Below are 12,313 nucleotides of genomic sequence, written 5' to 3'. Positions count from 1 at the left end.
GAGAAAACCCGATGGTACTGTTGCAGTTGGGTGCTGCAGTCAGGATAGTGGACCCTTGGGCCGGTCTACCCAGGGTGACAGGGTAGGCCTGGAGGCGGAGCCACAGGCTGGCGGTGTTCACCCGGGAACCAGGAGCCCCCCAGGAGGAGCCCGTAGGGTCCTGGAACCTTGGGACTTGGGAGAACGCTCAGAGTCAATTAGCAGATAAAGCCTGGGCAGGGAGTGTAGTAAGAAAAGTCCAAGAGAGAAAGATAGTCTGTAGGCCAGCAATGCAGGTCGAGGGCCAGCTGATGACAGGACAGCGGGCGGCAGCGATACCTGTAGCAAGCCGGACCGTGAGGCAGGGGTTGTAGATTACTGGACCGGGAACCGGCTGAAGGCTGAGATGGAATCGATGGCAGGCTGTGAACTGGAGCAGGCTGTAGACTGGAATGGAGTCTGTAGCTGGCAGTGGAACTGGAGCAGGCTGTAGACTGGAACGGAGTCTGTAGCTGGCTGTGAACTGGAGCAGGCTGAAGTGGAGTCGGGAACGGACCAAGGTCAGAGGCAGGCAGCAGGCTGAAGTGAAGTCATGAACGGACCAAGGTCGGAGGCAGGCGGCAGGCTGAAGCGAAGTCAGGAACAGGCCAAGGTCGGAGGCAGGCGGCAGGCTGAAGCGAAGTCAGGAACGGACCAAGGTCGGAGGCAGGCGGCAGGCTGAAGCGAAGTCAGGAACGGACCAAGGTCGGAGGCAGGCGGCAGGCTGAAGCGAAGTCAGGAACGGACCAAGGTCGGAGGCAGGTGGCAGGCTGAAGCGAAGTCAGGAACGGACCAAGGTCGGAGGCAGGCGGCAGGCTGAAGCGAAGTCAGGAACGGACCAAGGTCGGAGGCAGGCGGCAGGCTGTAGCAAAGTCAGGAACGGACCAAGGTCGGAGGCAGGCGGCAGGCTGAAGCGAAGTCAGGAACGGACCGAGGTCGGAGGCAGGCGGCAGGCTGAAGCGAAGTCAAAGGCAATCCAAAGGTCAAGTCAGGAATGAGGAACAGACGAAGCGCAACTCAGAACTACTAGGCAGTAGTGAACCTCGTTGCAAGGCAAGGAGAAGGAGTCCGGACGCCGGTTATATCAGGCTTAGGGCGTGGCGTCATTAGCACAGGTGGAGCCATACTTCCGGGAGCTGTGCGCACATAGTGTGCGTCCTCACGTGCGCGCGAGGCAGCGGGGAGACGGGCAAGCAATGGCGGGCGCCACGAGGAACCAGCAGAGCCGCAGGAGTCCCGGGCATGCGGAACGTGGCGTTTCCAGCAGCGGAGGTGAGCACTGTTCAGAGCAAAAGAAGGGGAAGCGGTGGAGACTGCAACAGGTATCAATTATCCAGTGCCATCCTCCTGGACATTCTGGCTAAGAACAGAGTCAGACAGCTTTTACTGATCTTTCATACAGACTATTCACATTTAACATTTCTAAATCAGTAGAAAGCTTTCTCTGATTTTTGTTTTCATTGCAGCTATTTAACACACACATATATATATATCACTTTGTTTCCAATCACTGCATTGATCTGTGATTTCTCTGTCGTATCTCCCATCATCTGGTCCATGAGTAAACGGTCTAGGCCTATTCACAGACCTGAAAAGAAGTTCAAATCCTCTCTGTGATAATGTAATAGTGAGACCGTGTATGGCCACGTGACTCTGAGCCTGTAAGAGTGTGCCCGTTTAATAGGATGACTGCATAACTGACAAACTGTTAGGGGTGTGCATTTGTATTGAACTTATATGTAAAACACTACTTTTTTTTTTTTTTAACTTAAAAAAGTGATGAGGCGAAAACGATCGGATTTCCAACTTATTCAACATAGCTATGTTGAATACGTTGGAAATCGCGATCGTTGATCCTAAATAAAAATGTAAACCCCTCACCCTCCTTAATCCCCCCCAAGACTTACCAAAACTCCCTGGTGGTCCAGCGGGGAGTCAGGAAGCCATTCCTCTATTCCTTTGCGAGGAGCACGTGACGTCCGCGTCACGTTGGAGTGACGCGGCCGTCACGTGGTCCACCGCGGTTCCGCTCCCGGACCCCTCGTTGGACACAAACGGAACTTTTGGCCAGCTTGGGGAGGTCAGGAGGCCCCCCCAAGCTGGCCAAAAGTTCCGTTTGTGTCCAACGACGGGTCCGGGAGCGGAACCGCGGTGGACCACGTGACGGCCGCGTCACTCCGACGTGAAGTGGACGTCATGTGCTCCTCGCAAAGGAATAGAGGAATGGCTTCCTGACTCCCCGCTGGACCACCAGGGAATTTTGGTAAGTCTTGGGGGGGGGGATTAAGGAGGGTGAGGGGTTTAAATTTTTATTTAGGGAACCGGTGCACGTACGGACATAGACTCAACTTATGGAATTCTCCATATGTCCATATTGACCGAAATTGACCCCCCTTTTCGACTTATGGACTTATGAACATAAACTTTTTGTCTGCACATCCCTACAAACTGTACAACTATGTAGCACTGCAACATCCTTAATGTGCATCTGTGTATCTATGACCTATGAACCCTACACCTATGGGACTGTCTAACTCTCTTTAGTTGTTACTGTAAAAGGATAAAAGGGAAGGGAGGGGGCTGGGGAGGATCATGGTAGGAGGGGGAGTTGGAGAGGATGACTTTTTTTTTCAATGCTAAGACAGATATCAAGTTAAGTTTCATTTTCCCATGTTGTTTCCAATGAATGCACATCCCATTATGTGCATATGTAGAATTAATGAACTCTACCCCTATTTGACTGTGTGTTCACCTGCCTTAAGCTATAACTGTGAGATTCTGTGTGTGACTAAGTCATCATATAACAATGGTGTTAGGGGTGTGAATGTATTGTTGCATGATTATGACTGTAATTAAGTAACTGTGATTTCTTTAAATATGTTTTCCTACATTCGTACATGATTTATATTTTATTTTCCTCCATTCTTTCTCTTCTTCCTCATCTCAAAACACAATGACTTATGAATCCAGGGAGATGGGAAATCACAGCAGTGTGACAGAATTCCTGTTTCTGGGGTTCTCAGAGTTCCCAGAGCTGCAGCTCCCTCTCTTCACTCTCTTCTCTCTCCTCTACCTGATGGCCGTGCTGGGGAACCTCCTTGTTATCTTATCTACATAGTATGTGCCGATCCACACCTGCACACCCCCATGTATTTCTTCCTGAGCAACTTGTCCGTTCTTGATATTTCTTCTCTGACAGTCACTGTGCCAAAATTACTGGCAATCCTCCTGACACAGAGTAATACCATATTGTTTAGTTCATGTGTTATACAGATGTATTGTTTTTCAGTCTCTATTGATGTAGAATTTATGCTTCTAACAGCCATGGCATATGATCGATATGTTGCAATATGCAATCCCCTGCGCTACACCATCATCATGAATAAGAGGGTCTGTGCTCTTTTGGCAGCTGTGTCATGGGTAAAAAGTTTATTGGAGCCATTGCCACACATTTTAGTTATATCCCAGTTTTCTTTTTGTGACTCCAATGTAATCAATCACTTCTTCTGTGACTTCAAAGCACTGCTGGAACTTTCCTGCACAGACACCTCTGACATTCAGCCTCTGACTTATGGAGCATCTGTGTTTGCAGTCTTCATTCCATTTCTCCTAACCCTTGCATCCTACGTGTTTATCATCTCCACCATCCTGAGAATCCGCTCTACAGAGGGGAAAATCAAGGCCTTTTCTACCTGCTCCTCTCATCTTACAGTCCTCATTCTGTCATATGAGACGGTGATAGGAGTTTATGTACTGCCTATGTCAGGGAACTCTGTGAATACAAGCAAGCTGATCACTGCATTTTATACAGTCATTCTCCCTCTATTAAACCCTCTTATTTATAGCCTAAGAAGCAGAGAATTAAATATGGCCCTGAAAAAAGCTTTTGGGAGGAAATGAATAATAGCAGGCAACAAATATTTTTGGCAACCCTGATCAAATATTAAACAATTTTGTAAGGGATCTGGTTGGTTTTGAGGTCACAATTGAAAGTACAACAAAAGATTAAAGGGAAGGCTGAGCTTTTCTGACAGAAACTGATCTGATCTTGATGTATTTAATTTACTAATAATGACACCATTAGAAGCAGTACAAGGAATAGAGAGCGTGTCAGGGTATGGCAGGAACAACTATTGAATTACTGCCTCTCCTGCTGATGATACCTATCCATCAAGGAAAAGGACTTCAATAGTTAATGAAATGGCCATGTGCTATTATTTGGCAGCACCTGGACTGTTTGGGACTCGTAAGCTAAGACCTTTACCTGTGCGATTAGCGGGGAGGGGTTATAGTTAAATTCTGCATGAGAACTGCAACAATTTTACTTGAATTGTGAATAAAAATTATTTGAAAAGATTGCACCTTTCATAATTTTTTTAGGCAATAGAGCACTGTCTTGAAGGCATAGGGCAGATGATTTGGATTCCTTTCAATTCCCTGGTTTAGAAATATGAAGTTAAGCTTCTTCCTGGCCCCATAGCTCACCAGACGGGTTTCTGCTTTAGAGCTCAGGCTTGTCAAATGCCAACAATGAGGTTAAAAAAATACATTAAATGGTGGTAAGGTGGAGAAATCAGTATCTTGCAGTTCTGCTTGATAATAGTAAGAAACAATGCTAGGAGGCAGATTTTCTTTCCAGATAGTTACATATCTTCATCTGGTTTGCTTATCTAGAGGTTGAAATCCTGGGAAAACTGATTGTCATCTGGGTGGTGGCTGCATGGAACAATCTACCAGAGAAAACAATTGGAAAGAACATGGTTCAGATAAGCACTAATGATCTTTTGTTTCCAAGAAGTGAAGAGAAAACCAGAAATCCCCTGGGTTCTCTGGCATTGTCAGAGGAAGTAAATTGGAAGGACAAGATGATCCTTATGGGTGTAGCCTCTTATCATATTCCATGATTCTGCAAATCTATGTATCACATCCTTAATTTGATAATAACATGTCTTCTGCATGGGCCCTGCCTTCCCATGCCCTAATCTTTCTCTTTTCTCTTGGCTACCATCTTCTTTCTCTGACTTGCCATCTACTGCTTCTTGCTTCTTGCTAATCTCTATCATGGCTCTTTCTCATGTGAACAATATGTTCAATATGTAACTCACAGAATTGTATTTTCCATGACATGCAAATGTGATTCTGCAAAGTCACATGACAGAACCTTTATTTTCCTTCCTCATCTGTGTAGAAATCTTTTTTTTTCAGTGAGTAAAAGTGTAGAATCGGTCACTTCCAATTCTTATCTATTGCACTGTTGTCAACATAGATTATTGTGTGTCCACCTATCATTTCCCAACCACTTTCCCTCTGTTTCCATGCCAACTTAGTTTATTTAAGAATCTTTGCTGAAGGACTTTGTCAAATATATTCTGAAAATCCAAGTGTATTATATCAATTGGATCCTGTTTATCTACTACTTTAAAAGAATTTCAATGGATTAGGGAGGCCAAACCTTCATCCTGTCATGATGATCTTTCTTACAACATTGTTACAGATAATAATGTCATTGAACCATACTTTTATTATAATTTCTCAAAAATATAAAACACAAGCTTACAAAGGATGAATTTACATAAACAAGTTTAATTAAATTAATTTTATAAGTATAACCTAGCTCTTGCCCAAAAACCACATTATACCCAACATATATAAAATAAAAATAGAAGCAACATACACTCACCTAAAAACTACCATATCTCATTCATATACATACCTCATTCATCCACATACTGTTTAAGAACTCTGTTACCCTATTATTAAAAAATATGTTACACAAATATTCTGCACTCTTTTATTCTATTGATTCCATATCTATAAATACCAAATCTCCTTTGTTTCACTGGAAATCAGCTTCTTCAGAGAGGGGGGTTTCAACATCAAAATTATTTTATAGCCAATAATTTAATCACTTTCTAAGAGACAACTCTGGAGCCTTCCAAAAGATGTCAAACGTGGATTAATCAAAATAAATCTACGTGAATCACCACTAAACGTCAGCGATGCTAATATAATAAAAAATAAATCAAGAACAGCAATAGCTGCTATATCGCTGGCAAATTGTATTTTGCTGTATTCTCCAAAAATGTTTTTACTATCTTCAAAAGAACTTTAAAAAAAATTGCTTAGTTACCCTACACTCTGTGAAACAAAACTTTCAAAAACAGTTTTTTCAATTTTTTCAATTTTGTTTAAAAAATCTTATTGTGGAGAGGTGGAAATTTCATATATAATGTAGGCAACTCAGTACCAATACATAATTGGTGTATAATCATCAACCCCCACCACCTCCACTAAGGCAGTACTTTTTTTAAAGAAATTTTTGTGAATAAAGATTATAAATCCCAAAATGTTCAAAAGACAACCGTGGGGGTAAAAAAATACCTTTCTTCTAGAAAGGATCTAGATGTAATGTTATAAAAGTACCAAATTAACTTGAGGTGGGTCCATCATAGACTTCCTTACGAGAGTTGGTAAATGTCCGAATGATCTTAAATCAATCCCGAGGAATAATAGCAGCAATCCATCTTTGGACTTCTCAAGTTTCATCGATTAAATTAAAGAAAAATAGACAAGACAAATACAGCCAGTCAGACTGTTCTAAATACTATTTTTCCTTTTCCTTTTGGTATTTAAATGAATTCAGCAATTTCATAGTTTAAATGTAAGCACTGCTGGTTCCTTCAGTGCTTTTTATTGTTTCTATATTTAGGAGCTGCCATCTTCTTATGCTTTGTATTTTGTGTTTTCTAGTGAAGCCTGTCTGTTTGAAATTTTGTGAGAGGTGGTTATTGTGAAAAGCATGCTTGTGATTACAGAAACTTTGAAACTGTCTTGAAGAAGTGATAACCTGCACTATATTGGTCTATCCTATTTTTCGAATCCATTGGATTTGAGAGGATTCCTCTTCATGTGTGATCCTTGCTTTTGAATTCTGCACCAACAAGGAAGACTATAGAACATAGATGTTCATTGTTTGAGTGCTCAAATTACTATATTTTGCATGTTCTGATATTTTGAAGTCCTTTCATGTATTCCCATCAGTGAAATTTTTATTTTTCTGTCTGAACTTGTTTTTTTGGTTTGTTTCATTTTGGTATGTCTGCTTTTGGTTTGCATGTTTGTTATGAGCCCAAGTTAATTGATTTTTGATATTGTATATGCTTATTTATATTTGGGTGGTTTAAGCAATGTAGTTTATAAAGATTTTGTAAGATTGATTCTTTGACGAATAAAGTGCTTTTTGTATATCTATCTCAATGTATATAGTGTATCTCCCTTGGCTATTTGATATTATTTAGATGCATGGTTGTAACCAATTATACATGTTTTCTATGGAAATCCTTCTAATATGGAATAATACCATATCATTCAATGCATGTACTATATAGATGCATTGTTTTTTAATATCTGTTGGGGTGGAATTTCTGACTCTCACAGCTATGGTATATGACCATTATGTTGCAATATGCAATCCCCTGCGTTACACCATCATCATGAATAAGAGGGTGTGTGCTCTTCTGGCAGCTATTTTATGGGTAATAAAATATATTGGAGCCATTGCCCACATATTCTTTATGTGACTATAATTTAATCAATCACTTCTTCTGTGACTTCAAAGCATTGCTGAAACTTCTCTGAACAGATACCTTTGTTATTCAACCTCTCACTTACTGGTATTTGGAGTCTTTATTCCATTTCTACTGACCCTGATATCCTACGTGTTCATCATCTCCTAGATCCTGATAATCCATTCTATAGAGGGGAAAATCATGGCCTTCTCCACCTGCTCCTCCCACCTTACAGTCATAATTCTGGCATATGGTGCTATGATATGAGTTTATATGCAGCCCAAGTCAGGAGACTCTGTCAAATCAAACAAAATGGTAACTGTATTGTATATCATTATTTTCTACTATTAATATTATAATATTATATTAATATTATTTTCCTCCTTTTTTCACCCCACCATCTTCCCCTTCCTTCCATCCCCCCCCCCCCCCCCATTTTACTTTTTTGTAACTATGTATAATTTATCTGTTTTTGTTTGACTTTGTAAACCGTTAAGATGGCTGAACCGAATGACGGTATATAAAAATGAATAAATACATAAATAAAATGAAACCCTCATATTTATAACCTGAGAAGCAAAGAGTTAAATGTGGCCCTGACAAAACGCCTTTAGAAGAAGTCACCATTATCAGGCACCAAACAATTTGAACCCTACCTTAGGAGGAATGTCATATTCTGGTGGGATCATAAACCTATTTATAGTTCTTTGGGGCAGGGACACCTGACTAGCTCTTCCTTTTGGCTCTTTCCCCAGGGTGTGGGTTCTTTTTGGGGAGGGAAAGAATTCACTTTCAAGGCCTAAGTGCTAGGGGTGACTGATTCCTTAGTGTTGTCCCTGAGAGAGGGGTAATTTTCTTCACTGTGTATGCTGTGTACCCAAATAATCACTCTGGACTCACTGGCTTAGTGTCCAAATTAAAGTCTTTTAGGGATGTGCAGAAGGAAAAAAATTGTTTTGTTTCGTAGGGACCACAATTCATTTCATTAGTTTCATATGGGAAAAAAACAATTAATTTATTAGTTTCATTCGTTTTCGTTGCCATTAAAGTCAATGGGTAAAGTATTTGCAGCCTATTTTTGGCTGCAGAACTGGGATTTTCTTATCAATTCTGATGAAACTTCTGGGGAGCAATCATCAGAATGAGAAAAGAGCTACAAGGTACTTAGAATGTGGCAAAGTGGCACCAAAGTGGCATGAATAGCCTAAGGCACTGTAAAGGGGCAAAGGGGTACCAGGAGTGGCAAGAGTGCTTTAACAGAGTGCAAAGCAGCAGCGAGAGTGTCAAAAACACACCACAGCTTCAAAAGAGAGCACCAATAATAGTTGCATGAACCCTCAAAGGCAGCATGACAGACAAAGTGGCAAGTCAAGTGGCATCAACATCCTAAAGAACAATGAAGGGGGAATATAGCAAGCAGAAAGAGTGTCAGGAAAAACCACAAGGTGCCGATAAAGAGACAAAGCAGCAGAAAGACTAGCACCAACACGCTGAGGAACCATGATAGTGTCAAGAACACCACAAGGAGTAGAGTGAGTCATATGGTGTATGGCAGCAAGGCAGAGTGGCAGAAAGTTGATAGGGGCAAGACAGGCTGGCAGAGTGGAGGTAGTCTGGTCCCTGGGGTTTTGATAGGGGAAAGACAAGGAGGCAAGACAATATGAGGATCAGTCCGCGGATGGTGTTAGGCAGGTAGTAGTGGCCCCCGGCACTCTGGGACCAGGTTTTCTCAAAGACGGGATGTTTGTGAATGCAGCCAAAAGTGGGTGGTAAACTCCATCTAAGGCTAAATACCAGCACGAGACTGACAGTCAACAAGTAGTTCAATAAAAAAGTGCAGTAAAAAAAAAAGCCTGGTTGCCTGGCAGGCACAGCAGCAAAAAAGAACAAATATCTTTTTCAGCAATAGAAAATTAATTGTAGCCAACTAGCAATAGACTTGAATAAAGATTTGAGACATTGAGAGAGCTCAAACAGCAAACAAGCTTCTCAGATAGAACCCAAGAAGAGGGGAGTGGGGTGAATGGGGACGGGGCCCGCTGCATGCAGCGTGACAGTCAACCGGGGCATCCTGTCCACCCGACCCATCTTGAACCACGGACCAAGGAGTTTAACCCGTGTGCTAGGACCTGAAACATGTTGAACTATGCCTGGGTGGGGTGGAGCTGCTGTGGGTGCAGATCTTGGTGGTAGTAGCAAATATTCAAACAAGAGCCCCGGGGAGAGTTCCCTTTCCTTTGTGCAGGAAAGGGCTCCCTAGAATGGATTCACCCCTAGAGTGTGGTGGTTCCGTTGGCATCTAGTGAGCTCTCGCTGGTCTTTTACAATCTGGTGGATGTAGCAGATATATACAACATGTGTCAGAGGGTACTAAGAGATAGGCTACACCCAAGGAGAGTTCACTTTCCTTTGTGCAGGTAAGGGCTCTCTGGAATGGGTTCATGCCAGAGTGGGGCCTGAGCCTTCAAAGTGTGGCGAAGTGGGGAAGGTTTCCATGTGAACAGCGGTTCAACATGGGTCAGTGGGTGTTAAGAGATAGATGACACCCAGGGAGAGTTCCCTTTCCTTTGTGCAGGAAATGGCTCCCTGGAATGGGATCACCACAGAGTGGGGCACGAGACTCAGAAAGTGTTACTACATGGTTTCCATATGAACAGCAGTTCAACATGTGTCATTGGCTGTTAAGAGATAGGCGACACCTGGGAAGAGTTCCCTTTCCTTTGTGCAGGTATGTTGTGGTTTGATCTGTCACTTCTTCTTGAACTGGTTCACTGCCAGAAGAAAATGGCATCTTTTCATGTGTGAAAGATAATTCAACAGAGGATGCTTTTAGAACACTATAGACTGCCATTTGAGAAGCAGGAACTGACCTGGAGATTATTTGTGAATACCCAGAAGCTATTAACTGTACTTATGCAATTCAGCTGATGACAAAAGAACTTGAAGAGCTCTCAGAAATAAGAAAACTGCTACTCAAGTCCAAATCTACAATATCAACCTATGTTGACTTTGTACCCTACACAGTGCCTCTGTAAACTATGGGAACATAGAGGATGAATTATAATATTTCCAAAGAACAAATGGAATCTATTCACAGTTTATGCCAAGATTCGAGTATCATTATTAAGGGGGCAGATAAAGGGGGAGCCCTTGTGATAATGGATACTGTAGATTATGAGGCTGAGGCATGGCAGCAGCTTCATAATGAACAGTTTTATACACAAATTTCCGAAGATCCAGGTGATGATATAAAGAACTGTATCAATGAAGTAATATCAGAAGCACAGGCATTAAGATATATTACCAACAAAGAAGCCAAATTTGTACATGTGGATACATTTGTAACACCTTATATATACTTTGTTCCAAAGATCCACAAATCAATGGAAAAAACCCCAGGACGTCCAATCGTCTCAGGTAGAGGTTCCATTTTTGAAAATGCAGCAACATTTATTGATCATATGTTGCAACCATTGGTGAAAAACATAAGATCATATGTGAGAGATTCCACTGCATTTATTAATATGTTGGAACAAATAGGAACCATTGAATACAACAGTATGATAATTACAGCAGACGTAAACTCATTGTACACCAACATACCTCAAAATGAGGCATTGATAATCATAGATAATTCTTTGATTAAATTAGGGATACGACCCCCAAAAAAATGTATGATTAATCAATTGGCAGAAATAGTCATTACACAGTTTTATTTTGAATCCCATAATCATTTGTTCAAGCAGATAAAAGGTATTCCAATGGGCTCTCCTCTGGCACCTTCAGTTGCCTGCCTCTATGTAGCTGCATATGAGGATAAGCATTTATATTCATCACTTCATTTTCATCATATAAAGTTTTATAAACGTTATATAGATGACTTGTTTTTTATTTGGGCGGGTGATAGACAGCAGTTACGGGAGTTTGAACAGTACCTTAATGGATGTGATCCAAATTTAAAGTTTACAGTACAATCACATAAAGAACAATTACCATTTTTGGATATTATGGTAAAGATAGATGATGGGATCATTTCTACGTCAATTTACACTAAGCCCACAGATAAGAACACCACATTACACTTTAAAAGTTTTCATCCCAAGAGGTTGAGGGAAAGTATTCCCATAAGCCAGTTTCTTAGATACCGACGTATTTGTTCCACCACCAAGGAGTATAAGCAACATGCGGAGCAGCTAACCCTTAAATTTAGGGAAAGAGGGTATCCAGCAGGATGTATCAAATGCGCGTACAAACGGGCATTGTATGCTAATAGAACGAATTTACTCTTACCAAGTCCCCAGAATCAAGTGACCAGGTCCATCTGTACATTGCCATTTTCAACCAAATCGTACCAAATTAAGCAATGTATTCTTAAACATTGGCATATAATTCAATCCTTACCTGGGTTTGAGGAACCACCAGTTTTTGCAATGCGACGAGGAGCTAGTATTAGATCCTTATTAGCTAGGCAACAGGAGAAGATTATGCAAGATGATTGGGGTCAATTTAAATGTGGCAAATGCTCGGCATGTCAAAATGTTTGGGAACTCAAAACCTTCAAAATTCCACATTGGAAGAATGACTTTATCCTTAAGGGTCACTTTACTTGTGAATCTAAGATGGTCATTTATGCTATCATTTGCCCATGTGAGTTGATTTATATAGGCTTTACTACAAGGTCCATTAGACAACGCATAGTGGAGCATAAAAGTAGATTGAGAACTAAG

At 41.5% G+C, this 12,313-nt stretch overlaps 1 protein-coding gene across 1 annotated transcript; it reads left to right on the top strand.

The window, feature by feature from the left end:
• Nucleotides 1–1,214: 1,214 nt before the first annotated feature.
• On the top strand, nt 1,215–3,918 carry LOC115077774 (olfactory receptor 1F1-like). The gene is made up of 2 exons (XM_029580060.1): nt 1,215–1,290; nt 3,308–3,918. Exons 1-2 carry the CDS (start codon nt 1,215–1,217, stop codon nt 3,916–3,918), a joined length of 687 nt encoding a protein of 228 aa, XP_029435920.1.
• Nucleotides 3,919–12,313: the final 8,395 nt, after the last annotated feature.

The sequence above is a fragment of the Rhinatrema bivittatum genome, chromosome 16 (assembly GCF_901001135.1).
Source record: "Rhinatrema bivittatum chromosome 16, aRhiBiv1.1, whole genome shotgun sequence".
Taxonomy (NCBI): domain Eukaryota; kingdom Metazoa; phylum Chordata; class Amphibia; order Gymnophiona; family Rhinatrematidae; genus Rhinatrema; species Rhinatrema bivittatum.
The sequence above is the reverse complement of the archived record's forward strand: the minus strand, read 5'-3'. Positions and strand labels throughout refer to the sequence as shown.

What these genes read in the sequence shown, in the direction of transcription:
- LOC115077774 (XM_029580060.1), top strand. Translation starts at nt 1,215, where the DNA reads ATGGCGGGCGCCACGAGGAACCAGCAGAGCCGCAGGAGTCCCGGGCAT. An exon ending in TGGCGTTTCCAGCAGCGGAG is followed by an intron (nt 1,291 to 3,307) that starts GTGAGCACTGTT and finishes ATTGTTTTTCAG; the next exon opens with TCTCTATTGATGTAGAATTT.